We start from the raw sequence: 27,372 nt of genomic DNA, 5'->3' as shown, positions 1-27,372 counted from the left end.
CTGGTCCATGAGGCGCTGGAAAGTATCAGGGGCTCAGAACAAGCCAAACGAAAGTGTGACAATTATTTTATAGTCAATTATTTTGAACAATTTGCCTCTTATGCTCAGGTAACCCCTAGGGCCGTCAATGCGCCATCACGCCAGGCCGCATATCAAAATGGTGCTCACCAGAGAAGTGGTTTCTGTCATGATCCAAGTGAGTGGTGGGTGTATCTTTGGGGCTTCCAGTGTTTTTTCCTGGGTCACCCTGGGTCTCCCAGCGGACATGTCCCAGTCACTCGCACCTCCAACATGCCTGCACTGGCGCTCGTGCGGGTCTCGGCTAGTAAGGCACAATGTCTGCAGTCGCCGAGACCTGTGGAGAAATGGAAATGGAAATGGGTTAATGTCTGCTCATGCCCTGGAGTCTCCCTCTCGTAGCTGGAACGGGCCAGCCCCCGAGCCTTGGCAAGCTGGCTGGAAGGTGCACTGGACCCACACTTGGGTCTGTGGGAAGCCACGCGATGATCTGCTCCAACCAACAACAGAAGAGAATTGTCTTCTGCAAACATAATAGGGAGTACATTTTTACAGACATTTTTTAAAGTCATTAATTTAAATTAAAAATAAGAGAGGGTCCAAAATGGAACCTTGGGGAACCCCACATACAAGTTTAAGTCTATTGGAATTCTGGTTATTAATAGAGACATATTGTTCTCTTTTAAAAAGGTAACTATGAAACCATTCAAGAACAATATTCCAATGTTATTAAATTTTATTAAGAGAATTTAAAAATTAACTGTGTCAAACGCCTTTGGCACATCTAGGAATATACCCAGAAAATATTTTTCGTCATCTAAATCTGTTGTAATTTTAACTACTGTAGACCTGTAGAAGAGCCATAGGCATTTTTTTCTCTGAATCCATACTGGTGATTATACAATATATTACTATCAGACAGATGTTTTGAAATTCTTGTGTGAACTAATTTTTCAAGTACTTTGAAGAGAACAGGTAACACAGAAATAGGCCGATAGTTACTAAAGAAACTAGTATATTCCAAGTTTGAATAAAGGAATTACTTTAACTACTTTTAAATCCCTTGGTACAATACCTATTTTTAAGAACAAAGAAAGAACGTGTGTAAAGGGTTCAACAATAAGAGGATCTACTTTCTTAATAAGACTAGCTCTTATCTTGATGTGGCCTGGAGCAACGTCTTTCATTTTAGTATTATTTGCAAAATCTTTTTAGGAGTTGGACGGTCAAACACACCTAAACAAGAATAGGTGTCATTGTCATGTGTCTGCAACCCAGTGTTTTGTGTTTCTAGTTTGAGTTTCATTCTGGGAATTGTGGTTTTCTGTCTTGTATTTCCTGTTTTACTTTGGAGAGTCCCACGTTCAGCTGTGTCTCCCTCCTGTGTGCCATTTCCTTCTTACCTTGTGTGTCTATTTAGTGCGTTGTTTCCTCTGTTCTTCGTCGGAGTGTCTGTGTATCATGCCTGTCTGTCAGCCCCAGTGTTTCATGTGCCACATTCCCGGTTGTAAGGTTCTGTTTTCTATGTTCCCCATGTTGTTATACTTAGCTTTACCCAGTTTAGGTTTAGTTTGCTTCCTTCAGTTTTCCTCTGCTTTTGTTTCTGTAGTGTTTCATCAGGCAAAGTAAAGGCTTGTTTTCCGTTTGAGACACTCTCTCCTGCATCATTGTCTGCGCTTGGGTCCACACCTCTCATCTCCAAACCTTTACAATAATTGTGCTAAACTTTTTTGTAAATGGCATTGCGTGATATTACAATGTTTTTAGCTAATGAAGGGTCAACATTACCAAAAAAGTATCAAGCAAAATACTGAAATTCTTAATGCCATTGGATAGTTGAGATGGAATACTTCCAGAGTGTTCTTTATTTAGCATTTCATTAATGACATTCCATGTGTTTTGAACATTTTTACATGATTCCCCTGACTTTTCAGAACAAAAATTTTCTTGGCTAGTTTTAATTTTTTAGTAAACTGATTTTTATATTTTTTATAATATGAAATACTAAAGGAAGACATTTTAGAGTAAGGTGAATAGTAACATCCTTATTATCAACAAAATCAACGTTGTTATGAATAGAAATCGAAACACCTTCCACATTTTGTTTTCTCTACATAGATGTACATTATATTGAAGTAATGAGAAAAACTGTGCAATGTCATCTTTAAGCCAAGTTTCATTCAGTTAAACTTTGCATAAAGTTATTCACTTTCTGTTCCTAAAATCTGCACCTTCCATTACTCCTAGAGTGATGCAAAACAAACAAAAAAACAAACAAACAAACAAAAATGTTTTTTTCTTCTTGCACATCAGCTGATTTCAGTTTGTATGCTGAGAGGAATAAAATAGCACCGCTTTATTGCACAAGAAAACAAGAGCATGATAGGAAAGTACAAACTGTGTCCAGGAAAGAAACAAAACTCTTCTATATTGCTAACACAACTTTGTTTCTTTTTCAGATCTGCACAAAGCTATTTGTGTTAGCTGACCCCAGCAAAGCTGCCAGAGCCTTACCTTCAACATGTAACCATAGACATTCAGCATTGTAGTCTTGTAGTCTGATCTTCCAGCCTAATTTCTAAATGGACCAGTTTTGACAGGAGAATGGCGCTGGCAGGTGGTTAAAAATGTATTTGGGCTTGTTTCCAGCTCTTCTTAGAGCTCTTGTGTTATTGGCTTTATGTTCAAACACATGCACTAAAAGATATATCTTATCCGTGTCCTCATTAGGACAGTGACCGTGTCAGTGTCTGGGACTGTCTGAGACGAGAAGAAAGTCTGCACAAGACTGTACATTTATATGTGATACAGTTAAAAGAGCTTAGTGTGCACCAAAATGTGGTAGTGGCTAACACACTGTATGAATAACAAAACCCAGAATTAACTATAAAATTCAAATAGTTCATTTAGTGTATGACCATGACTTTCTTTTCCTGATAGAATTTCATGAAAAAATAACAAAAAAAAAAAAATGAATAAAATACATCCATTAGTCACTGTTCACAGCTTTTGGATTGGTTTGCATCTTCCTCTCATCACACATAGACCATAGGTTTAACAGTGACTCAGAGTTTGAATCCTTTAGCTGTTATTTGGTACTTTATTAAATGTGAGATATTTATTTTGTATAGCTGAAGATGCTTTTACTGTCATTTCCCATGCTTAAGTGCAAATTCTCGGTGTTGCTGTAATCCAAATCAGAAAATAGAGAAAACAAAGCGATGGATAAAAATGCAAACACACCCACATCCACTTCCTCATATCCACAGGATAGTGGGAGTGTTTGCAAGTTAGAAGGTGCTGCTGCAGTCCCAGTGCCACAATCAAACACTTTAGAGAGGGTTTTGTTCAGCTCTGCTCTCTGATTCACCATGAAGCTGTACATGATCATTCCACTGTGTGCTCTGCTCACATTCACCCAACAGGTAAGAAATACTGAAGACTTCATTTCAATGAAAAAATATCTATTTTCTATTAAGTAAAAAATGTAAAATACCACTAAATGTGATGTTCTGCTTATTTCACTTGCCAGTTAATCTATCTTTCAGGTGTCTCCACTAGAAACATGTGCATGTGAGCTGAATAACTCAGAGAAGGCATTCCCTCATGAAAAACTCAGGATAGTTGAAACCAATGTATCAGACTGCAACAGCAACATCACCCCAGAGAAGGTAACTAGTCTTTTAAAGCTCTCATACTGTTTGTCTCCATTCCTGGTTAATCACTGCTGCCTCTGCAGACTGTGGAGCTGGAGAGTCTGCTGCTGGGGTTGGAGCATCGCCTCTCCCAGCTGAACAAAGATGTGCTGATCCTGGAGAAGGAGGATGACGGAGAGCTGTATGGAGTTCTCAGCTTGTATGTTATAGAGAATGAAATGACTGAGATCAAGCAGCTGATTGACAAGCTCAACAGCACCACCCAGAAACACCAGATCCTCACTGCTAAGGCCACTAAACAGGTAGATTCACAACCACATGCTGCAAAATGCTGACATCATTCTAAAGATTACTACATCACTGTATCTTTGTCCCAGCTGAGTGTTTTCATGAGAAAAGTGAAAAACACTCATATTATACGTTTTCACAATTTATTATTAGACGGTTGCAATTTCAAATTTGGCTTACATGGCACCATGGACCTGTGGCTCAAAGAGAAAAGCAGTAAACACTTTTATTGAATCTGGTAAAAAAAAAAATGCAGTAAAAACAATGTGGTAGTGCAGCTGCCTTCTCTTCTAAAACTCCACATCTGTCCACCATGAGTGAGGCTTGCATGGGTGGTTGCTCAAGAATTGTGCCTTGATATGGTGGAGGTGAGCTTGCCAGCAAAGGTGGACCAGAGTGGAGCCATCTAGAGCTGCTTTTCTGGCCTCAGTTACCTTGAGAATGAGGAATGTTCTTTGTTTGAGAGTGTTTGGGGAGGTATAAAATAGTTCAGGGCGGTGTCCTTCCTAAAAAACGTTTTCTGCAGTGTTTTTCTTTTTCTTTTGATAAATCTCACTTCAAAAGACGAGCTCAGCTGGTGGTTGCAATTTTATTTAAGATTTTACACAACACAATGTCTGTGAAGGTTCTCAGTCATCCAGGTCATCGTAGTCTAAGGAGCTTAGCTTCCCTTTAATCATCGTTTGACACATTGTTGTTATTGTCACCAGAAGATTCCAAGATTCTGCAGACCCCCCCTCCTTCCACCAGATGGAGCCAGATAGCACTTGAGCTCAGTCCTGCCACTAGTTGGCACTAATTTTTTTTACCTGTAATATCCTCTTTGCACAAACGGTGTCGCACTCTAATGAATAGACCATTTCTTACTACTTTGTCTTCACTTTTCCTCTGCGCTGTTCACTTCCAGTTTACCGGAGGTGTGCAATTCTCAGACAAAGACTTAAGGAGGAAAATCAGAAAGAAAGTGCAAGAACAACAATGAACAAAGACATACATTTAACCCAGGTTATTGTTTTTATGGGTAGTACAATATCTCAAACAGCTTTAAACACATGGGCTATCAAAGAATTATTCAAGATTTAAGAAGTTTATTGTCATATACACTGCAAAACACAAATGCTTACGCTGAGCAATGAAATTGTCATTTTGCAAGTTCCCTACAAACGACTAAATAAAAAAATAACTGAAATAAGTTAGAATAAACCCCAACTGACTCTAAGCATGGCAAGGGTACTCCGCAGATGAATTGCGCCATTTTAGAGACACGCTGGAGAGCCTTCCTTTCCTGAATGGTGTTATTTCCATTCCCGGAGTTTGTCAGAATACTCTCCACTGTGCATCTGTAAAAGTTGCTTAGCAGTTTGGAGGGTAATCCAAATTTTTTCAGCTTTCTTAGATAAAAGAGTTGTTGTTGAACCTTCTTGATGATCTGCTGTGTGTTATGGGTCCAGGTGAGATCCTCACTGATGTGGGTACAAAGAGATTTGAATGTCTTCACCGTCTCCACCTGAGTCCCGTTGATGTATAGTGAGGCGTACTGGTCTCTCCTCATCCTCGGGTCAACAATCATCTCCTTAGTCATCATGATGATCATCTCCCATCAACAAAATTAATGATGGAGGTGTTGTACTGGGAAGAGACACAGTTCTGGGTGAAAAGGGTGTCCAGGAGTGGATTGACCACATAGCCTTGGGGGATCCCTGTGCTCACTATCTTTACACCATTGAGTATCTTAGTGAGGAAGTCCAGGACCCAGCGACAGAGGGAGGGTGTCAGTCCAAGAGTGGAGAGCTTTCCCAACGGTCTGTTTGGAATGATGGTGTTGAATGCAAAACTCTAGTCTGTAAACAGCATTTGAATGTAGGTGTCCTTATTTTGGAGGTCTGTTGGGGGAAAATTCTGCAAAAGACCCAGGAGAAATAAAGACACAATGAGACAAAGTTACTTTCTTTGCTAAACGTGTACACGGGTGAGCTGCTGAGAACAACTCACACCAGGCACAGTGGCTTGGCATTTTTTATAGGCACAGAGCACAGAGACAGTGAGAACAGGATAAGAAAATAATAAACAGATAAAATAAAACAACTCCATATATGGTTCTAGTCTAGTCAGCAGAGAGCTAAGAAAGATAAAACAATCTGAAACAATATGTCCTTGCTGGGAAAATCTGAAAGACACTTCTAAACTACTTATCTTAAACACAGCTTGTACATTTAGAAGAAGGTAAAGTTACATAGAATCATTTTTCCTCTAACAGGGCTGTTTGGATGGTTGCATTAACGGCATCTTCGGTAGAAAGGTTCTTACCATATGCAGAGGATCTAGTGTGTCCGGGATGGTATCTTTGATATGGGACATGACTATCCTCTCAAAACACTTCATTACAGGTTCAGACAGGTTATGTTGTTTTTCTTGGGGAGGTGGTTGACTTGAAGCATGTGGGCACAGCTGACTGGATGAGGGATAAATTAAAAATGTCTGTAAACACTTCACCGAAGAGCAGACCCTCAAAGCATGGCTTAGGATGTTGTCACGACCGGCTGCTTTTCGGGGGTTAGTCCTCCTCAGAACCTTGCATACTTCAGTCAAAGTCACAGTGAGTGAAGAGCTGCCTCTACTGGTAGAATCCCTCTGTGTTGGTTGGTGTTTAGGGTATTGAAACAAGCGTAGAACTCATTCAGCTCATCTGGTAGTGCATTGTGTTGTGTGGGGAGAACACCCTGTATCGCATCAAGAACTCCACCGATTACACCGACTCTGTCACGGTCTGGCTGGCAGACCATGGGGATGTGTGGGGAAGGAGGACCCAGGCGCGGTACTCTGTGTATAAACAGTGCGTTTATTTACAGTGATGGAAACAATAACAGTAAATCCCCGTGCGCTCCCGTGACTCCCGTGTCGTGTCTTCCCAAAAAGTCCGTGTTGCTGTGCTCTCCGCTCCCGTGTCAGCACCCCCCGGTGCTCGCTGCTCCCGTGTCTTCCACGCTCCTCCTGCGGGAAACAAAAGACGCAGCCGTCAGGACACTTACAACTGCGGGCATACACACACACACACACACACACACACACACACACACACACACACACACACACACACACACACACACAAACTCTGTAACAGGACGACTAACGTGGAGTCTCATGGAATGATCCCGCGTCGGTGGGAGCTCCAAGACTCTCCTAAGTAGCTCCCCCGACGAGCCCTGATCAGCGGCAGGTGTGTGGCTTCGGGTGTGGCCAGTCCTTCCGCAGGGCCACTCCCCTCAGGCCTGCAGGTGGCTGAGCTCCATCCTCCAAGCATCCCCGCAGACATAAACACACACACACTCACATCTACAATCATGGAGGAGAGCAGCAGCAATACCAAAATACATATAATAATAATAATAATAATAATATGATACATGACTGCTCAGGGATCCTGGGTCGCCCAGTCCCAGGACCCTGACAGACAAGGTCCAGAAATTTACCCTGGATCCAGATGAAACCATGGTGTTCTTTGATGTAGTCTCTCGCTTCACATGCATACCCACCACGGAGGCAGTGGAGACTGTAGCCTCAGTAACCGCAATTGTGACTACCTTTCAATTAGGGCCACCAGTCCAGGTAGACCATCGCCCTCACACATTCCTCAGAGAAGAAGGCTTCACTCTGTTTATGTCTTAGTATCTGAGTGTAGCAGTCTAAATCCCAAATTACTCTGCAATGCATATCGGTTTGCGATGAAGGATACAACATAAATGCATGATACAAATTATGAGGTAATTGTGTAATATAAGATAATGGGTGTACATGAGCCTTAAAGATAAAACATTAATTCTACACCCCACAAATCTATATCTGATACATTTAAAATTTTTGGGATTAAATGCAAGCTAAACAGACATTCATTTGTTGTTGCATTTAGTAATTGTTTAAATAAATTGTACAAAAAAATTGTAAAATAGATTTTTAACTGATGCCTGTTGCTCTTTTCATGATTTTGTAAACAATCCAAAATTGTCTCAGCTGGAGAATTTGAAAACAGAGATGCAAGAGCTGGAGAAGTTCGACACCATGCAGGTGATAAAGGGACAACAAGCCATTGCTGCTCTGAAGGTTGATCTACGCAAGTGCAGCGAAAAACTGAACACTACTGTCGCACCCACTGAGCCTCCACAGGGTGAGTCAATCAAGCAGTTTTTTTTAAAAAAAGATTGTTTATTTGTTTCTCTTTTCCTGGTGGGGGTGGGAACCAATTATTGGGGGTTGGAGCAATTAATAATCTTAATTCATATTGCCTAGTAGCATGAAATCATTTGCGTCCATACCAACTTGACTGATCTTTACATTAAGCCAAGGTAAGCTTAACTAAGCTAATGTAAGATAAGATAAATATGGAGAAGATCACTGAAGAAAATAACTTCTAAAGATGTCTGTGAAGGTTCTCAGTCATCCAGGTCATCGTAGTCTAAGGAGCTTGGAAAGAAAAGCGTCTGGACTTCTTTGAGTTGCTTGAACACCCACTCCTCAGTCTGAATCTACACAACTCAGAGAAGAACACACACCTGAGGACAGTCAGGAAAAATGGGAGAAGAACTTTTCAGACCGGAATCTCACTGAACCTGAAAACAAAGTATTAGCCAAAGGACTCAATTTTGCCATTGTTCCGCAACAGTTGTCCATAGTGGACCTCATCACAGCCACAGAAACTGCCATACAGATTAACAAATCATCACAGACAGAAGCAGAGCAAATCAGGATGAAAGTCTCCGCCACCCTCTCCAGTGCCAAAGTCCCTCCGTCTAAACTCACGTTACAAGAAAAGAAGGCCGTTGCTTTCCTGAGCAAAGACCACAACATCACTATATCAGTGACAACAATACCTACGAAGCCTTAAAGCGAGACCCCACAAGCAGCTACAAAAAGAAAGTTATAGCTTGCCTTCAAGACCTTTAAAGGGACAAAATCATTGACCGCGTTACATATCACCGCCTTTACCCAGGGGATGGCATACCCTGCATTTACGGACTTCCTAAGATCCACAAGGAAGGTGTCCCACTCAGACCCATAGTCAGTAGCATAAACTCAGCCACTTATAACATTGCAAAACACCTTGCTACCATCCTTGCTCCTCTTGTGGGGAACGCCCCACATCACATCAAGAACTCCACCGATTACACCGACAAGGTCCAGAAATTTACCCTGGATCCAGATGAAACCATGGTGTCCTTTGATGTAGTCTCTCTCTTCACTTGCACACCCACCACGGAGGCTGTGGAGACTGTCAGAAAATGACTACAAGAAGACAGCTCCTTGGAAGACAGGATCAACTTCACACCCGATCAGATTTTCACACTGTTAGACCTCTGCCTCACCACTACATATTTCAAATACAACAAGGGTTTCTACAGACAAAAACATGGCTGCACCATGGGCTCCCCCGTGTCACCTATTGTAGCCAACCTTTACATGGAGGAAGTGGAAAGGAAGGCTCTTGGCTCTTTTAAAGGGAGAGTAGTAGTCTCCCTTTAAAAGAGCCAAGAGCCTTGAGGTGGGTCGAGTATCCAAAAATTGTACTCAAGTAAGAGTAGCATTACTTTAAAATATTATTATTCAAGTAAAAGTGAAAAGTAGTCGTCAAAAAAGTTACTGAAGTAAGAGTAAAAAAGTACTTGGCGAAAAGACTACTCAAGTAGCGAGTAACTGTTTGAAATGTCCGATTTATTTTTTAAATAAATGTTATCAGACAAACAAAAATAAATAAATATACAAATTTTAGTATTTTCAAAAGAAATATATGTAAAAAGATCGACAAAATAAGGCACAACAATTCTAATTTCCAGATTTCAGTTTTTCACAACATAAAGCTTTTTTCACCAATACCTACAGTAAATAATATAAATATATAAACAGCGGAAACAATTTCCAGTGACAAGATATGCTGTAAACTTTATATTCATTTTTGCTCCAAATGGCACAGCAGCCTCAGAGAAAACATTAGTACGAGGCATCTTCAACATATGTTCATACAAGGCAGCTCAGTTTACCATAAATTGTATGGGTGTGCATTTATTTCTGCATATTTAGCAAACATGTGCCATTTCTTCACTCAGTGAGGTGATGGTTAAGCTTCAGCAGCAGTTTGCTCTCAAGGTTTTTTCTGTGAAGCTGTAACTGTTTAGCAGTGAACAGGAGTCCTGCATGACTAAGAATCCTTCACAAGCTCCAGATGCAGGAAGAGCTGTATTGACTTTGATCGACAGCTTCTTGATGTGAGGAAAGCCATGCAATAGATCCACACCTCCAGTGAATGGACATGAAAGGTACCTCTCCAGCTCCCCTGCTTCTGGTTTTCCTGACCCCATGGATCCATCATCTTCGTCGAATAGGCCGCTGTTTGTGCTGGCCTCATCCAGCTCTGAGTCTAGGTGATGTCTGATGAAGTGGAGACCTGTGGAAAGATGTAACGTTTGCAAAAGAATTAGGTCGGGGCTTATTGTGCTGCCAAGCTGCAGATGTTTGTTTGGAGCTAGCCTCCAAAAGCTGGCCATACACTGTGCAATTTTTGGCCCATTTTGAACCGATTTTTCAGTCGCGCAACCGTTTTGGGGATCGGCCGTGTTTTGCCTTAATCGTGCGTGCATCGTGTAGTATACATGGAGTAACAAAAAGCACTTAACACCTCACAACCAGCTCCCAATCATCAATCGTATGGTCGCATGATAATCAAACCTGTTTGAAATCCTGTCGCCCCTCAACGCAGCCTCCCACACTGCGCACGCACAAACACAGAAATGAAAGAGAAAAGGTGGAGCAGCATGTGTGTGATCTGGACACAAGAGATGGAGGCACAACTTATAGGATGAGGCAAGCTCATCCGAGTACGTAAGCGTAGAGCTGCCACCCAGGCAAAAGAAAACTATAGCTATATCACGTTATAACGTGAAAAGTATATTGTTAGAACAATAAACTTTTCACGTTATAGCATGATATAGCTCTATTGAACAATATAATATCACATTCGTACGAACATGATAATTATGTATATTGTAATAACGTGATAGTATATTGTACAAACATTAAAAGTATATTGTTAGAACAATATACTTTTCACGTTATAACGTGATATAGCTCTATTTTTCTTTTGCCTGGGTGGCAGCTCTACGCTTACGTATCCGAGGCTTTTCAATGTGGCCTCACAAAATTATCACGACTACAACAACCATGAAAAGAGTTGGATGAACATTGCTGCTCAATCACAGCTGCCTTGTCAATGTTTTTCATTAGTAATTTAGCAAAGTTGATGGTGTGTGTGTCTGTGTGAGTAAAAGACAGAGAGAGGGAGAGCGAGTGACAGGTTTTGTATGATAAGCTTCATGTTATGGACGCACAGTTTGAGCACTCAGGTCGCATCAGAGTATCAGGCCCTGCATCGTGACCTATGAACTTCTAACCCCTGAGATTCAATTGTACAGTTTGAGCAGGAGCTGAATAACGTGACTGAAAAAAATCGCACAGTGTTTGCCCAGCTTAATGTAGACCGTTTAAACTAAACAAGCTGCTGTTTCACATATTAAACCCTGTCAGCCGCAGTATTGCCTTCTGTTTTAACAATTAAAGCAGTAGAGACGAGCTGTTTGCATGCGCGTTGAACTCTAGCATCATTAACCAGGCTAGCTGTTAGCTTATAGTTCATGTTAGCTAACCAGCGAGCAGTTAACAGGACAGCCGAAGCTGCACAAAACACCCACAAACTTATCTCACTACAACGTAGCGCCGAAAATATGACAGCTGCTGTAACATAAGACTGACATCCAGCTAACCAGAGCTAAAAAGATATTTAGAGAAAACTTACCGTTTCCTCAGGTTACACGAGTTGAGTTGTTTCACGCTGAAAAGTTGGTTTGTTTTGGCTCTCACTGAAGACAGTTTTCATGTTTCTTCTTTCCGTGTGTCCGCTACTTTGAAATGCTTGGGCCGCTCTGCCCGCCACAGTTTCAAACTGGTCATGTGACTACATGGCCACATCTCATTGGTAAAAACGTTACCGGAAACTCCACTGGCAGCATGTTATCTAATGTGTTAAACTAATTTTTATTTTTGTTTTAAAGTAACGAGTCGAATTGTGCAAATGTAGCGGAGTAAAAGTACCGTTTCTTCTTCACAAATGTACTCAAGTAAAAGTAAAAAGTATCGTGCAAAAAAGGTACTTTAAAAGTACATTTTTTTCAAAAACGTACTCAAGTAAATGTAACGGAGTAAATGTAACTCGTTACTACCCACCTCTGGAGAGTACCCAGCCTCTGGTACAGATATGTAGACAACACCTGCGTCAAAATCAAAAGACAAGAAGTGGAATCCTTCACTGCGCACATTAACGCCGTGGATAAAAACATCAAGTTCACCAGGGAAGACACAAAGGATAACTGTTTGCCTTTCCTGGACTGCGCTGTGCACATTGAAGAGAATGGCAACCTCAACATTGAAGTTTACCGGAAGCTCACACACACGGACCAGTACCTCCTCTTTGACTCCCATCACCCTCTGCAACACAAACTTGGGGTAATCAGGACCCTACACCATCGGGCAGAACATGTTCCCTCTAAGCCTGAAGGGAAAAAGAAGGAACACACACATGTAAAGGAAGCACTTAAAACATGCGGTTATCCTAATTGGGCGTTTATAAAGTCAGCAAAGAGGCACAGGAAAGAAGATCAGACACCAGGGAGGGAGGATAAGAAAGACAGACGCAACAACATTGTCATCCCCTATGTAGCCGGTGTATCAGAGAAACTCAGGAGAGTTTTCTCCAAGCATGACATCCCGGTGTACTTCAGACCCAGCAACACACACAGAGAGAAACTGGTTCACCCGAAAGACAAAACTCCTAAACAAAAACTTAACAATGTGGTGTTTGCTGTACAGTGCAGCGAGGAATACCCAGAGCTCTACATCGGAGAGACCAAACAGCCACTTCACAAGCTCATGGCACAACATAGAAGAGCCACCTCCACGGGACAAGACGCAGCAGTTCATCTGCATCTTAAGTACAAAGGTCACTCTTTCGAGGATGCAAACGTTCACATTTTGGACAGAGAGGACAGATGGTCTGAAAGAGGAGTGAAAGAAGCCATTTACGTCCACTGTGAGTGACCATCTTTGAACAGAGGCGGTGGTTTACGACACCAACTCTCTGCCATCTATAATCCAGTTTTGAGATCCCTTCCCAGACGCCTTAACGCCCACTCACATCCTGGGCCATCTGACCTCAGGAAATCACATGATAAGGTGGGGCCAGGTTTCACAATGAGCTCACCCAAAACCCTGGCTGATTGTGACCCACACCTGCTTTCACACCTTGGCTCATGTGATTAGGTAGAGGATCATCAGGGGGTCCTTTGCCCCTATGTGGGGGGAAACTCCCACTGGGTTTAAATCTGGGACTCTCCACCATTTAACCCTTAGAACTGAAGAAGCTTCTCGGATGAGAGGTGAAACGTCTTCAAGCAACTCAAAGAAGTCCAGACGCTTTTCTTTCCAAGCTCCTTAAACTTCTAAAGATGACAAAAATTAAGGACTCAGTTGAATAGAAAATACAAAATAGGTGAAGTTCTTAATAAGACCAAATCTTGATCTGTCATTGAGTCAGAAAAGCTGAAACAAATGTGAGAAAAAGTGCTCAGCTGCATGTGGTTTAAATTGTGGTGAGGATCCATTAATTATCCATTGCCTTTCACTAGAGTAATCAATCATCTCGATCGCCTGTGTCAGCTGATGAAAGAATCCAATCAGTGCATTGAAATTGGATTCAAATAGCAACAAGGAATCACTTGCACTGATAAACATGGCTATCAATAAGCTTTAAAATTAGGTAAATACAACCTCAAATAAAAATATGTGAAGTAAAAGGCTAGGTCCCAACCTCAACCGAACTTAGATGCTTGGCTGGGTCCTTCAGAGAGCTTTGCAACATTGCAAAGAAGAAGTCGACAAGATGAAAGAAACACATAATGTCATACAGAAAATCATTAATTCAAGTTATTTGTTCAAAAGGTAGTTACACAAGCTATCATGAATTGAACCGAATTCATTTAATAAATAATATAATAATAACAATTATTACTTTAAAGTAGTTGCAGTAAAAGAAAGCTCAATCGTTATATGATGAATAAACCCCAGCATGCATTGATAAAAGAATTTCTAGTTTGTCATATAAATAAATTTAAAAGGCCTGTTATAATATGCATTTCCTCCATAAAAGTAGCCTCACGGAGAACAGCTAATACACACTATACATTTCCCCTCAGGTACCTGTGCACGCAGCCGGCTTGTTAATGTTACTGAGCCAAAGGTCTACACAAAAGGAGAATATCCTGGCTCGTATGCTTACGGAGCCTGGGGTCGTGATCCCAGACCAGAGAAAGGCAAAGAGAGCTGGTATTGGCTGGTGATGTTGACATTGAGTAACGTACATGCCAACTATGTTCGTCTTTACAGCAGTCTAAGTTCTCTCATCATTGGAGTGAGCGTCCCAGGTAAGGAACTGCTCGCTTCTCTTTGTTTATTCCCCTACGAAATGTAAAAAACCCTTACTGTTTATACTGGGATCACACTGAAGTTGGTAAATTAGTAGTTTATTGAATCATTTGAATTTCCAAGAAAGAAAGAAATTAACCTGGAGGTTTGTTGTACGTTGGGTTACTGAATGTGTATGGAAAGGACCGTTTAAAGTTTGCTAGGTAACTACAATACCCAACTGTACCTAAAATTGAATTATGCAGACCACAATAAAAGTGACTTTACTCTTTAATATTATAAGAGAACACTGACATTTTCCTTACTTAAAGTGGAATAAAGTAAAGTGCACGATTGTTTTAATTACTGGCACATTTCTGTGAAGCAAATTATAGTTTTAAACTATTAACATACGTTTATTCCTCCTTTTTCTTCTTCAGGTAACGTCCAGATCCACTCCTCAAACCCAACTACCAACACTATCCAGGGTCCAAATAATGTTCTGTATGGAGGGGCTTTGTACTACAACTGTTACAACCAAGATTATGTTTGTCGATTTAATCTCACCACTAAAAGTGTCACAACCTTACAACTACCAAAAGGCACCAGGTTTGTTACTCAACTTTGAAAATGTTAGTTTAAAGAATAACTATGACAGAAACTTTCACTGCTATCCTCTGTTAACCAGGTACAACTCAAAAGGTAACTTCTGTCATCTTGAGGAATGCTACCCATACACTGACCTGGACCTGGCAACAGATGAGTCTGGTGTCTGGGTGGTCTACACCACCACTCAGGACTTTGGCAACTTGGTTCTCTCCAAGCTAGAGGAGGGTGAAACACCAACACTTAGGCGTACCTGGCGCACTTCAGTCTACAAGCGGGCAGTGACCAACACCTTCATGGCGTGTGGCGTTCTCTATGCGACACGTTACATTAACAGGGAGGTCGAGGAGATCTTTTACTCATTCAACACCGTGACGGGACAGGAGAAGTTCAACATTGGCATCTTCATGAACAAAATGTCTCCCAACATTCAAAGCCTAAATTACAGCCCTGTGGACCAGATGCTGCATGCTTACTGTGACTCCAACATGGTTTCCTACAAGGTGTTGTTTGGGTAAATTGATGTTGTTTCATTTCTGCAAAATTGATTGATCTCTATAAAAGTCTGAATTCAACACCGTTTTTCCTCAAGATGTTTCATGTTTAATGCATCACATTTCATAAACAATGTATTTCTCCATTAATCTAATTCTACCAGTGTAAATAAATAGTTCATTGTTGCCTTGTACTCTCTTTATTCAATAAAATCAATATTTCCAGTGTAGTGGTTTTAATGTTCAGAGTCAGTCTAACTATGTTATTATATTTTTTTTTATGTAAACATACAAATGTCATATTCTCATAAAAGTTACACGATTGTTGTTCTGACATTTGTGGAGAAATCCTTGCAGTGACATTAGCGTAGCAGTTATCTAAATAAGTAAATTAAATTCAAACTGATTATCAACTCGTTAGTTGTTGTACCAGTGTATTACTCTAAGTACTGGCTCTTTCCATGCGTGACATAAAAATCCTCTTTTTTCTGAATGCAGAAAACTAATCTATGATTAATTTTACAGACAATTTTTTTTGAAATGGCCACATGAATAAAAACATTCCTACTTTCTAATGGTATCTACCATTTACATTGTTTATGGAGATATTTGTGAAATATTCTCCAGCATTTACACTGACTAACCTTAACATTGTGTAACATTTAAAAATTATCCTTCAAGTATCTGATATTACACATTTTATAGTTCATAATTCAAGCGCAGACCACCAAGGTGCAATGGCCTACACTCAACTGATACGCTGTTGTGTTTATATTGTAAAGTAAAAACCCTATAATAATATAAAAAAAACCCAGAGAAACCCCAACAATCATATCGCTCCCATGAGCAGGTGATTTGGCGACAGTGGAAAGGAAAAACTCCTTTTTAACAGGAAGGAACTTCCAGCAGAACCAGGACAGGAGAAGGATGTCCATGTGCAGCAATGGAAGCAGATATGGAAGGTAAAATCCAAAGTGGTCCCAATGGTATAGGGCAATGTATTTTGATTTCCACCAGTGATTCGATTCAATTTTGACACAGTCAATATTCACGGAAATATTATAATTCTGATCATTTATCTACAGGAAAGGGCAGAGCAGGCTGTACCTACTGGGGAGACTCAGGTCTTTTGGAGTGAAGGGCCCACTCCTGAAGACCTATGACTCTGTGGTGGCCTCAGCCATCTTTTACTGTGAGGTCTGCCGAGGCGGCAGCATCTCTGCTGGAAGAGAAGAGACTGAACAGGCTGATCCGGAGAGCCAGCTCTGTTCTAGGATGCCCTCTGGACCCAGTGGCGGTGGTGAGTGACAGGAGAATGGTGGTTAAGCTGTCGTCCCTGTCGGACAACATTTCCCACCCCATTCAAGAGACTCTGACAGCATTGAGCAGCTCCTTCAGTGGCAGGCTGCGGCACCCAGGCTGGGATGGAGAGATTTTGCAGGACTTTCCTCCCAACTTAATGTCAGACTCTACAACATGGTCTCTGAAGATGGCCACACACGTGCAGACAGACACACACACATCCCATACACAACTGTAACTGTCTCCCTGATGTGCAGTATTACCTGCTCTTAAATTTGTACTTTCTGCCGTGACCCAAATATTTCCCATTTGTGGGACTAATAAAGGTTTATCTTATCTTATCTTATCTTATCTTATCTTATCAGTACAAATCCATTATTTTATATCTATGTATATCTATATATATATAAAAATAAATCTAACACTTGTGAGACCTTAGAGGTCACATCTTGTAACTGGAAGGTTGCCGGTCCGATCCCCAGCTCTATCTGTCCTGGTCGTTGTGTCCTTGGGCAAGACGCTTCACCTACCGCCCACTGGTGTTGGCCAGAGGGGCCTGAGTGTCTAGAAAAGTGCTATATAAATGCAATCCATTATTGTACCTAAGAATAAAACACAAACAAATATGAAGGAGATTTTTCTGGCTGGCTTTTTATAGCAGATAAACACCTTAAAAATATTTTGCAGTACATCAAAAACTGAAGAAAACCATGAATCAGCATATAAACATTACCTAATGCTGAAGTGAAGCAGAGCAAAGTTAAGGAGGTTTTATTAGCGACTACAGCTAAGCGTTTTATAATTTGGCATAATTATTAAAGTTTAATTTTTTTTGGTATTGAACAGCAGAAATTGGCCCTTCTTTTCGGAAGTCTGTTTTGGAGAAAAAAGTAGCGGGCAGCAGCACTTTACACAACGGTAGACTGGTGCGTAATAAGCAAGTGAATAATGCAAAAAACAGAAATTTTAGTACATTCACAGAGAGAAAGCTGTGCATGAAGTGTGATTTTCTCATGGTGGAAGCAAAACAGCAAGAGGAAGATAGAATTCGTGACAATCCTTTTCAAACGTGAAGCGTAGTCTTGATCTTCTTTTGCTGCTGGTTCAGTGAATTTTGGTCGGAGAGTGATGAAACCTGCAGCTTCAGAATCTGTGAGATGTTGCCTTTCAGCACCCAGTGGCATGTCCCCGTTGGGTGAATGGGGGGGGGGGGGGGGGGGGGGGTGCATGCTTTGCATTTACATCTTTTTGCAAAATCCGTTTACATCATTAGCTGTTTGATGATTGAAACAGTTTTGTGAGCTTTAACCTCAGACTCTGCCGTTTCTAGCAAATTACATTTACATTTAAAAATCGATTTTGGGTATCAATATCACATTATTCAAACTAAAATCAATTTCTATGATAAAATCAATTTTTTAAACCTACCCCTACAGTGTTAGCAGTAATGTTAGAAGCTGTAAACCCAAAATAGTTAAAATCTTGATGTTTTTGGTACTGAAGACTTTATTATGGTTCTAACCGGTGTTTGCATTCAGTTTAACCAAATGACATTATTAGTATAAGAACAGTTTTTACAGCATACATGACATATCTGTGGTATTTGTAGCTAACATCACTGTTGCATAAAATAGTCCTTAAACTGCACTTTTTAAATCATTGCTTTTTTTTCTTGCAGCATGCATGCAGCATACATGATATATCTTCAGCATTTGCAACATCTGCTAAGATTGCTGTTGCACAGAAAAAGCCATTGCCTTTTTTTTTGGAGGGGGGGGGGCTTGGTCATGTGACAATAACTAGCTACAAAGCTTCAGATCTGAAGTGGGCCTGGTAGGCCAGCAAGTATCCATCGTTGTACATGTAGATCTGCTTGTTGGTGGGATTGTAGCTCAGACTAGCCACTGCTTTAGCTACCTTCTCCAGTGGTATTGCTAGTGAGTTGTCTTCTTTGCCTGTGGCTGTGTCGAAGGCGTAGAACACCTCCTCCCGGTACTCATTAACGTAACGAGTTGCGTACATCACACCGCACACCATGAAGGCGTTGCTCGTTGCCTTCTTGAACAACCTCGTTTCCCACGTCTGTGTCACGTTGAGACTCTTCACCTCGCTGTCCCAAACTAACCGGCTGATCACAAGGTTACCATGGTTACCTATAGTGGCATAGAGAGCCCACAGTCCTGTTTCATCTGCCTCTACATCAACATCACTATTGAGCCGGCAATCGTAATAACAATAGGGGAACTTGTTGTTGAAACCCACACCAGTGCCTGGAAGAGTCACCCGTTTGACCTCGTTGGCCTCAAGGTCGTACCGGCAAATGTCTGCAGAGCGGTAGCAGTGATAATACAGAGCCTCGCCATACAGGACGGCGTTCGGACCTTCATTTGTGCTGGGATGACTGTAAGATGAAGCAAAGGTAAATTCTCTGTGGTTTGTTGAGGCCATGAAGTCTTCGTAGGTTTGGTAAAGGCGCACAGTGTTGCCCCAGATGTGGCTGCTGAGCAGAGGTTGAACCCAGTAACTGTTCTTCTGCCCCTCGCTCTCGTTCTGGGCTTGTTTTCCCCACGAACCAGAGATATAGCTCTTACCATGAGGACTGACTTTGGTCGTGATAGGGTCACTGATGTTGGTGATCAGACCTCTGACGCAGTGCTTGTCCTGAACTGGAAAGATAGAAAGATCAGAAGGTTTTTGAAGCAGATGATGATATAGATACAGTCAATTGTTGTCATTTATCATCATTACTTATCATCCCCTTAAGGTGTATCCTTGCTTTGAAAAGGGGAAGCTTTTTATTTCTAGACTGGGATGGCTCTGCACTGGGTCTGACAGAGGGCTGGGTCGGTGACCCAGCATTTTGAGTTATTTTGTATTTTTTCTTATTTATGAAATAATATAAAGTTCTCGGGTTATTATTAGTTGGTATTAGTTGAAGTTGAGTCTAGTATATTAGACTCGTTATCGTCCATGTCTCCTTGCTTATAAGCCTTTTTCTGTTTAAAATGTGTAATCTCCTTGTCTGTGTAGGTTCCCCTTGTGTCTTTGTCCTCTCTCACTTTCTGGGAATTCTGTTATTATAGACAATGTAGAGACTGGATTTTCAGCTCTAATGCCAGCTAGAACTGTTTGTTGTGAGACAGGTTGCTGTGAGACCAAACTAGACTCCTGTGGGTCTAAAATATGGGCCGGGTCGGATCCAGAGGCAGAGTCGAAGGACTCAGTGTGCTCTGGGTCCCCAGAAGTACTTGTTTCTACTCCCACTTGGGGGCTCAGCAGAGGTTGCCCAGGTCCGCTGTGCCAGCTGGAGGGTCAGACAGGGCTAGTCAGCAACTTCATGTTTGAGCTGGGGGTACATGAGAGCCCAGCCTCCAACTTTATGCTCCAGCTGGGGGTTCAGGAGACCCTAGCCAGCAGCCTCTTGTGCCAGCTGTATGCTCAGCCGAGCATATATGGTCCAGCCACGATTCAGCCAGAGGTTGACGTCTCATCTAGTCTCATCTCAAAGTAGCCTGGTCTCGCCTGTCAATGCCCTGCGCGGCCTGCCAGTCCACAACCACCTTCCAAGCCCCAACCAGCGCATCAGGTGCCTGCCAAGCCAGCCCGTCCATGGAAATCAACCAAGCCACCAAAGGGCCCTCACTCACGTTCACCCTAAGCCATAGCCTAAACTGGGGGTATGGAACTCCAGGCCTCAAGTGCCGGTGTCCTGCAGGTTTTAGATGTGTCCTTGATCCAACACAGCTGAGTCAAATGGCTAAATTACCTCCTCAACCAGAGGCCTGGTAATTAACTAATCATTTGATTCAGGTGTGTGGACCCAGAGTGTGAACTGTAACCCTGATACTAAAATCACATTTTGCACCTCAAAAATGCCAAACAGGCATTCTGTTCCCATAAGTGACTGTTGGTCCTCACAAATATAGCATGCCAATTTTCTGTCATCACAAAGATATCTAAACATGTGCACGCACACACACACACACACACACACACACACACACACACACACACCACACCACACACACCTCACATACCTCTGAAGTCTTTGGGGATTGACTTGCAGGTCTCCACATTATTCTTTAGGTAGCGCAGTTTCTCCTTCACAGTCTTCATGTTAAGCGTGTCTATTGTTTGCATCTTGTTTACATGTTTATGTAGTCTATCAGCCTATCAGAAATGGATATAATATTATTCTATTGATAATTCTGTTACATCACAACAGGTCACATGTGACCTGACATAGTATAACATTAAATCTTTTCTTTCTGTTGTTTTTTGCTGCCATTTGCTATTTTAGCTCTACCTCTTTGGAGAGTTTCTGTGTCTCGGAGTTGTTAAGCTGGCTGTGGACCACATCGATGTCCACCTGTAACTGGCTGAGCTCCTGGCCCAGCTGGCGCAGGGACAGTTCTGTATACAGGCCCTGGGAGTGCAGGTAGTTGTAGGGCTCCAGCCGAGCCGTAAAGTTGGTAAACTGATCCTGGATCAGAGGGAGACGTTGGCTAGAGAACGTCAGCTGCAAGAAATGCAGACAAAAAAAATCTTTGTTCAAAGACATGGCTTTTTTTCCTATACGAGCTATGTAAAAAATACATCCAAATTTTAAAAAGTTAATATTTTGAGGGGAAAGAAAAAGTGGTTACCCTATATTATAAAATACTGTACATATTTTCTATTATAGATAGATATCCATCTGTTGAAAGATAAGAGATCATGGACCTCAGCTGTGTAGTCTCATATTATTAAGAATAACAACAATAATTTTAAACATTTGAATCCCCAAATGATAAGATATATGTAAGAAAGGCCAGTGAAGCCAAGCTTTTTATTTTATTTTCAAAGACAAGTCTTTTGCAAGCAGCATATAAAATAATATATGAATGTTATGAAAAAACTTTGATACAGTGTTTATCTTTAAATAATGAAATATCAATTGATTGATTATACCCATACTTAGTATTCATTATGATAATAATAATTAATGAATTATTAAATAATGTTTTCTTGATTATTGATTCATTTTTACTTGTATTTTAGTTGTTTAATAGTACAACGTTAGTTCCTGAGAGCTTACTTCAGTACAATAAAGCATATAGATGAGTTCTTACCTCTTCTTGTAGGTTATTCAGAGATTCTTCACAGGTGTGAACTTCCTCCAACACGTACTTAAACTTCTGAGCAGGAAACACCCACATGGTGGAGTTTAGCTGGCACACACATGCATTTGCCTTCTTGTAGCCCGACACTCGCTGACTCTGGCTGTCAGCCTGATTTTGCAAATAGGAGCACAAATTCTTAAAGTCTATTTACATGGTAAACAAACAACAAAAAATACTACATATAATACTTTTTTAAATTTATCGACTAGAAGTGTGACTTACTGTGGATGACAGCAGCAGCAATAGAAGCAGCTGCAGCATTTTTAGAGAAACTGAGACTGGACCAACACTGACACACGGTCTTCTTCTGTTTTCTTTAGAAAAACTCACTCACAACAAACTCAGAATTTGCCGGTTTGCTTCCTGTCACTGATAAGTTGCTCCACAGCCTTAAAACCACTTGGACAAATGACACAACTAAGAACATCAAACTGGCGTTTTGTACGACCCCTCCCGCTTTCTTTATGCATTGTTAGTTTACTGGCTCTCATTTCCCCTTTTCAGTCTTCCTTAGACGATTATTTCATTTTTTTCATTCAACTGTTGATTTTTCATTCATTTATTTATTTTTAACTATATAATAAAAGTGGAATGAACTGCCCACTGATTTTAAAGCTAAATTCATGTTTAAAACAACAAATCCAGTAGAAATTAAGTTTTCATCATATGTTAGTATGAAAATCTAATTTTGAAACGCTGCTTAAAAAAGACACTCAAAAATAATATATACCTTTGCAGGTTGTAGTCGTTAGCTTTTTTTTTATAGTGAACATTTTTATGATTAATGAAAAAAGTTAAACTTTAAAAAGTGGGCATTTACAGTGATGTATTACTATGATATAATGCCATGCTTGTTCAGAAATCCAGCTGTTAATTCCATTGCATTAACAGCTGATGTAGTCTACAGTATAGAGTAAAGCTCAGGGAAGCACAGGCTTCTCTGTGTAATGAGGCTACAACCTGTATTGAGTCAACATCTCTGTGCTGAAGAGGATACTAATGGGATTAAAGAATCCCATTAATAAATTAAACTGGAACTGAAGCCTGGAATTGCCAAAATTGCAAACAACCATGAGCTGCTAATCTTAATTCTCAATTATTTTTGCTTACTTTTTATTTATTTTACATTAAAAAAAAACCCCTGACAAACTATGATTTCTGCTACATCTGCTTTCACCTTGCTTACTACTGCAGTTTAACCTATCAAGGTCAGTGACAATCCGATCAGTATATTTTTATTTATTTATTATTATTATTATTATTAATATGTTTTATTCTTTAATCTCATTATATATTCACAACCAGGGAGAGGGTATACAATGCAATATTATAACACTTTCAGTTTCTTCAAAAAGAAAAAAAAGGTCACTATTCTCTGAAAATATAGTATATGACTTAGTAATCATATTGGTTTTTGGGCTCATCAACAATGATGGAAGACCTCATAGGGTTAATAACAATCTTTTCAGAATATTACAAAATATACTATCATTTAATTAATTTGATGAAAGACTGCAGTGTTAAGACATGCAATCAATTAAGAGCACCTGATATTTCTAAGGTAAGCTTTTTCAGTTCTCACACTACAGTTAACTTTTTAACATCCACTGCCATTGGCCCACTTATTTTTACAGGTATAGTTTTGGAATTTTGCTGATTTCGAATGCCCAAATGGGAACACTTATGTCATAGTCGCTGCGTATATGACACCTCACATAAAAAATAGGAACTTCTACTTTCTAAAAATGTGCTTCATGTTGGTAAAACTATATATTTGCCAAAAATGTATATTTGGAAACTTGGCAGATTTAGGGAAGTTAAAAGAGCTTAGAATGCAAAATGAATCATCGGTGGTGAGACATGGTGTGCATAACAAAACCACAGAATAAAAAAAGAATTAAAAAAATAAAATATCAGTCTGACTCAAAGTGGACACTTTCTGTTCCTGAAATTTCACCATTCCAGGCTCTGCAACCACAACATCCTTGTAAAGCTTCAAAATAGTGCACGTATTAGTCATTTATATGGGTTACTATTGGAATATCCATCTCTGAAACATGACCAGCAGATTGTAGCAGACTATAGCTTGTTATCACAATAGGTTAAGACTGTTAGTGCTGGACAAAAATTAATAAAGACACATGTAAGACATGTATTTATCAACATAATTAAAAATAATAATAATTTTGGTATAGACCAGGGGTATCAAACTCATTTTAGTTCAGGGGCCTGTAAAAAAAAAAAACAATTCTTTGATCTTCAGGCTGAAGGAAGAACAACGGTGTTTAATGCTCAGTCAATAATCACTGTAATCAATACAATTCTCTTTGTTCCATACAAACACTTTGAGCAATACAAATGTCCAGGAGATATACACGGGAGGGGGTCCGACAGATCTCGAAGTGTCTGACCATTTCACACATTCTTATAGCTTCCCATCCACCCCCAAAGTCATAAAACCTAAACATTCATATTCTTTCTCTCCCTCTCAGTGAGCTTCAGTTACGACCTTGGTTTCCTGTGCAGTATAGTTTTGTTCTCCCTAATGACAGAAATAAGGCCACGATTCTACACAGACAGCATTTCTTATAAATCAGCAGTATAATGCATCATAAAACACTATAATGATTCCGCAATCTTTAATCAGAGGTATAATGTGACATAAAACAGCTTAATGATTTTACAACATAGACATCAACAACCTTTGTCTCTCAAAACTAGATGCCTGCTAACCCCCTCTCTATCTCCTGCCTCCCAATCTCGTGACCTTGCAGCCCACTTCTTTGCACAATATGTTCTCCTTGCTCTGGCTTACCAACTCCTTATCCTACTAACGGCAACTTAATGTCGCCTCTGCCCTTCAAATCCGGGTCACACTGCAAGTCTATTATTTCAAGGTGGATGCTGACAGGCAGATCAGAGGGATTCAAGGTGGACGGCGAGCAAAACACTTTGAAGTCTTACTCCAGTTCACCAAAAATCTGAAATCATAGCTCAAATTCTCGTAACAATTCTGCTATTTTATCTTTGAACCGCTTCATGTGTGCCTCACGTTGGATCGCGCACACATTTTGGCTGATTGATGGGATGTGGGGTGTTCCCCATAAGAGGTGCTAGGATGGTAGCCGATGTATCAAAAAAACTCAGGAGAGTCTTCTCCAAGCATGACATCCCAGTGTACTTCAGACACAGCAACACACACAGACAAAAACTGGTCCATCCCAAAGAAAAGACTCCTAAACACAAAATTAACAATGTGTATTCTGTACAGTGTAGTGAGGAATGCCCAGACCTCTACATTGGAGAGACCAAACAGCCACTTCATAAACGTATTGCACAACATAGAAGAGCCACCTCCATGGTACATGACTCGGCAGTCAATCTGCATCTAAAGGACAAAGGTCACTCTTTCGAGTATGCCAATGTTCACATTTTGGACAGAGAGGACAGATGGTTTTAAAGAGGAGTAAAAGAAGCCATTTACGTCCACTGTGAGCGACCATCTTTGAGCAGAGGCGGTGGTTTACGACACCAACTCTCTGCCATCTATAATCCAGTTTTAAGATCCCCTCCCAGATGCCTTAACACCCACTCACATCCTGGGCCATCTGACCTCAGGAAATCACATGATAGGGTGGGGCCAGGTTTCACAATGAGCTCACCTGAAACCTTGGCTGATTGTGACCTACACCCATTTTCACACCTTGGGTCATGTGATTACGTAGAGGATCATTAGGGGGTCCTTTGTCCCTCTCGGTGGGTTACTCCCACTAGGTTTAAATCTGGGACTCTCCACCATTTGACCCTTAGAATTGAAGAAGCTTCTTGGACGAGAGGTGAAACGTCTTCAAGCAACTTAAAGAAGTACAGACGCTTTTCTTTCCATTCTTCTTATTCTTACAATATTTAGTGTCTTGAGGCAGTTATTGTGATTTGATGCTGTATAAACTGAATTGAACTGAATGTAGCCTTGGTTAAAATCACACATTATTGGAGTGGTTTTGTTTAGGAAACTCGGTCTGGAACCAAGAACAAAAAGTCTTGTTTAAGTAAAAAAAAAATTGCAAATTTTTAGTTTGTGTTTTTGCTTATTCTTGTTTTTTTCAATTGTCGTTTAGCAATCAGGTGACAAAGAAATAATTACAGTGATTCCTTGTTTACTGTGGGAGTTACGTTCTAAAAATAACCCGCGATAGGTGAAATCCACAAAGTAGCCAACTTTATTTTTTACAATTATTATTCACTATCAGGGACCACTTCCTTGGTAACGATGGGTGATGAGGGATGAGGAAGTATGAATAGTGCTGCAGTTTGGGGAAGGCCTTGAAGGGGACTGGCGACGGCTTTCGGGCCAGGCAGAACCCCATGTACCAACGAGAAATAAAGGGAGGAAAGGAAGAGAGGAGAGGACAAGAGTCCCTCTTCGCTGTTGCTGGCCCACCTGCAACTGATTACCTGACCAGCCGTTGGTAATCATTCCTCCCGGCTAGAAAGGTGTATTTAACCTGGACTCAAAGGAGCTTGCAAAGAAAAGCGTCTGGACTTCTTTAAGTTGCTTGAAGACGTTTCACCTCTCATCCGAGAAGCTTCTTCAGTTCTAAGGTCAAATGGTGGAGAGTCCCAGATATAAACCTAGTGGGAGTGACCCCCCACAGAGGGACAAAAGGACCCCCTGATGATCCTCTAATCGCCTGAGCCAAGGTGTGAAACTGGGCGTGGGTCCCAATCAGCCAGAGTTTCGGGTGTGTTCATTGTGAAACCTGGCCCCACCTTATCATGCGAATTCCTGAGGTCAGATGGCCCAGGATGTGAGTGGGCATTAAGGCGTCTGGGAAGGGATCTCAAAACTGGATTATAGATGGCAGAGAGTTGGTGTCGTAAACCCCCGCCTCTGTTCAAAGATGGTCACTCACAGTGGACATAGATGGCTTCTTTCACTCCTCTTTCAAACCATCTGTCCTCTCTGTCCAAAATGTGAACATTGGCATCCTCGAAAGAGTGTCCTTTATCCTTAAGATGCAGATGGACTGCTGAGTCTTGTCCTGTGGAGGTGGCTCTTCTGTGTTGTGCCATGCGCTTGTGAAGTGGCTGTTTGGTCTCTCCAATGTAGAGGTCTGAGCATTCCTCGCTGCACTGTACAGCATACACCACATTGTTAAGTATGTGTTTTGGCGTTTTGTCTTTCGGGTGAACCAGTTTCTGTCTGAGTGTGTTGCTGGGTCTGAAATACACTGGGATGTCATGCTTGGAGAAAACTCTCCAGTACCCTCCATGGAGAAGGAGGCTAGGGGGCAAGATCAAAGTAGCACGGAGTGAGGTTAGCCAACTAACGGAGTTGCAGAAAGGTGC

At 41.0% G+C, this 27,372-nt stretch overlaps 2 protein-coding genes across 2 annotated transcripts; one reads left to right on the top strand and one right to left on the bottom strand.

Moving 5' to 3' along the window:
• The first annotated feature begins 3,389 nt into the window (after positions 1-3,389).
• Positions 3,390-15,789, top strand: LOC113027240 (olfactomedin-4-like). Its single transcript, XM_026176860.2, has 7 exons — positions 3,390-3,443; positions 3,567-3,689; positions 3,758-3,976; positions 7,971-8,124; positions 14,252-14,479; positions 14,900-15,068; positions 15,148-15,789. The coding sequence occupies exons 1-7, from the start codon at positions 3,390-3,392 to the stop codon at positions 15,581-15,583; spliced, it is 1,383 nt and encodes a 460-aa protein (XP_026032645.2). The 3' UTR covers positions 15,584-15,789.
• Positions 15,790-17,492: 1,703 nt separating this feature from the next.
• Positions 17,493-22,446, bottom strand: LOC113027245 (olfactomedin-like). Its single transcript, XM_026176865.2, has 5 exons — positions 22,246-22,446; positions 21,973-22,131; positions 21,168-21,380; positions 20,899-21,031; positions 17,493-19,527 (listed from the first exon to the last, which is right to left on the bottom strand). The coding sequence occupies exons 1-5, from the start codon at positions 22,282-22,284 to the stop codon at positions 18,665-18,667; spliced, it is 1,407 nt and encodes a 468-aa protein (XP_026032650.1). The 5' UTR covers positions 22,285-22,446; the 3' UTR covers positions 17,493-18,664.
• Positions 22,447-27,372: the final 4,926 nt, after the last annotated feature.

This window comes from Astatotilapia calliptera, chromosome 7, assembly GCF_964374335.1.
Source record: "Astatotilapia calliptera chromosome 7, fAstCal68.1, whole genome shotgun sequence".
NCBI classification, from domain to species: domain Eukaryota; kingdom Metazoa; phylum Chordata; class Actinopteri; order Cichliformes; family Cichlidae; genus Astatotilapia; species Astatotilapia calliptera.
The sequence above is the reverse complement of the archived record's forward strand: the minus strand, read 5'-3'. Positions and strand labels throughout refer to the sequence as shown.

Coding starts and splice junctions, on each gene's coding strand:
- LOC113027240 (XM_026176860.2), top strand. CDS start 3,390: ATGAAGCTGTACATGATCATTCCACTGTGTGCTCTGCTCACATTCACC. Junction 3,977..7,970: donor CTGCTAAGGCCACTAAACAG/GTAGATTCACAA, acceptor AAATTGTCTCAG/CTGGAGAATTTGAAAACAGA. Junction 8,125..14,251: donor ACCCACTGAGCCTCCACAGG/GTGAGTCAATCA, acceptor ATTTCCCCTCAG/GTACCTGTGCACGCAGCCGG.
- LOC113027245 (XM_026176865.2), bottom strand. CDS start 22,284: ATGCTGCAGCTGCTTCTATTGCTGCTGCTGTCATCCACA. Junction 21,381..21,972: donor TGAATAACCTACAAGAAGAG/GTAAGAACTCAT, acceptor CATTTCTTGCAG/CTGACGTTCTCTAGCCAACG. Junction 21,032..21,167: donor CACAGAAACTCTCCAAAGAG/GTAGAGCTAAAA, acceptor CATTTCTGATAG/GCTGATAGACTACATAAACA.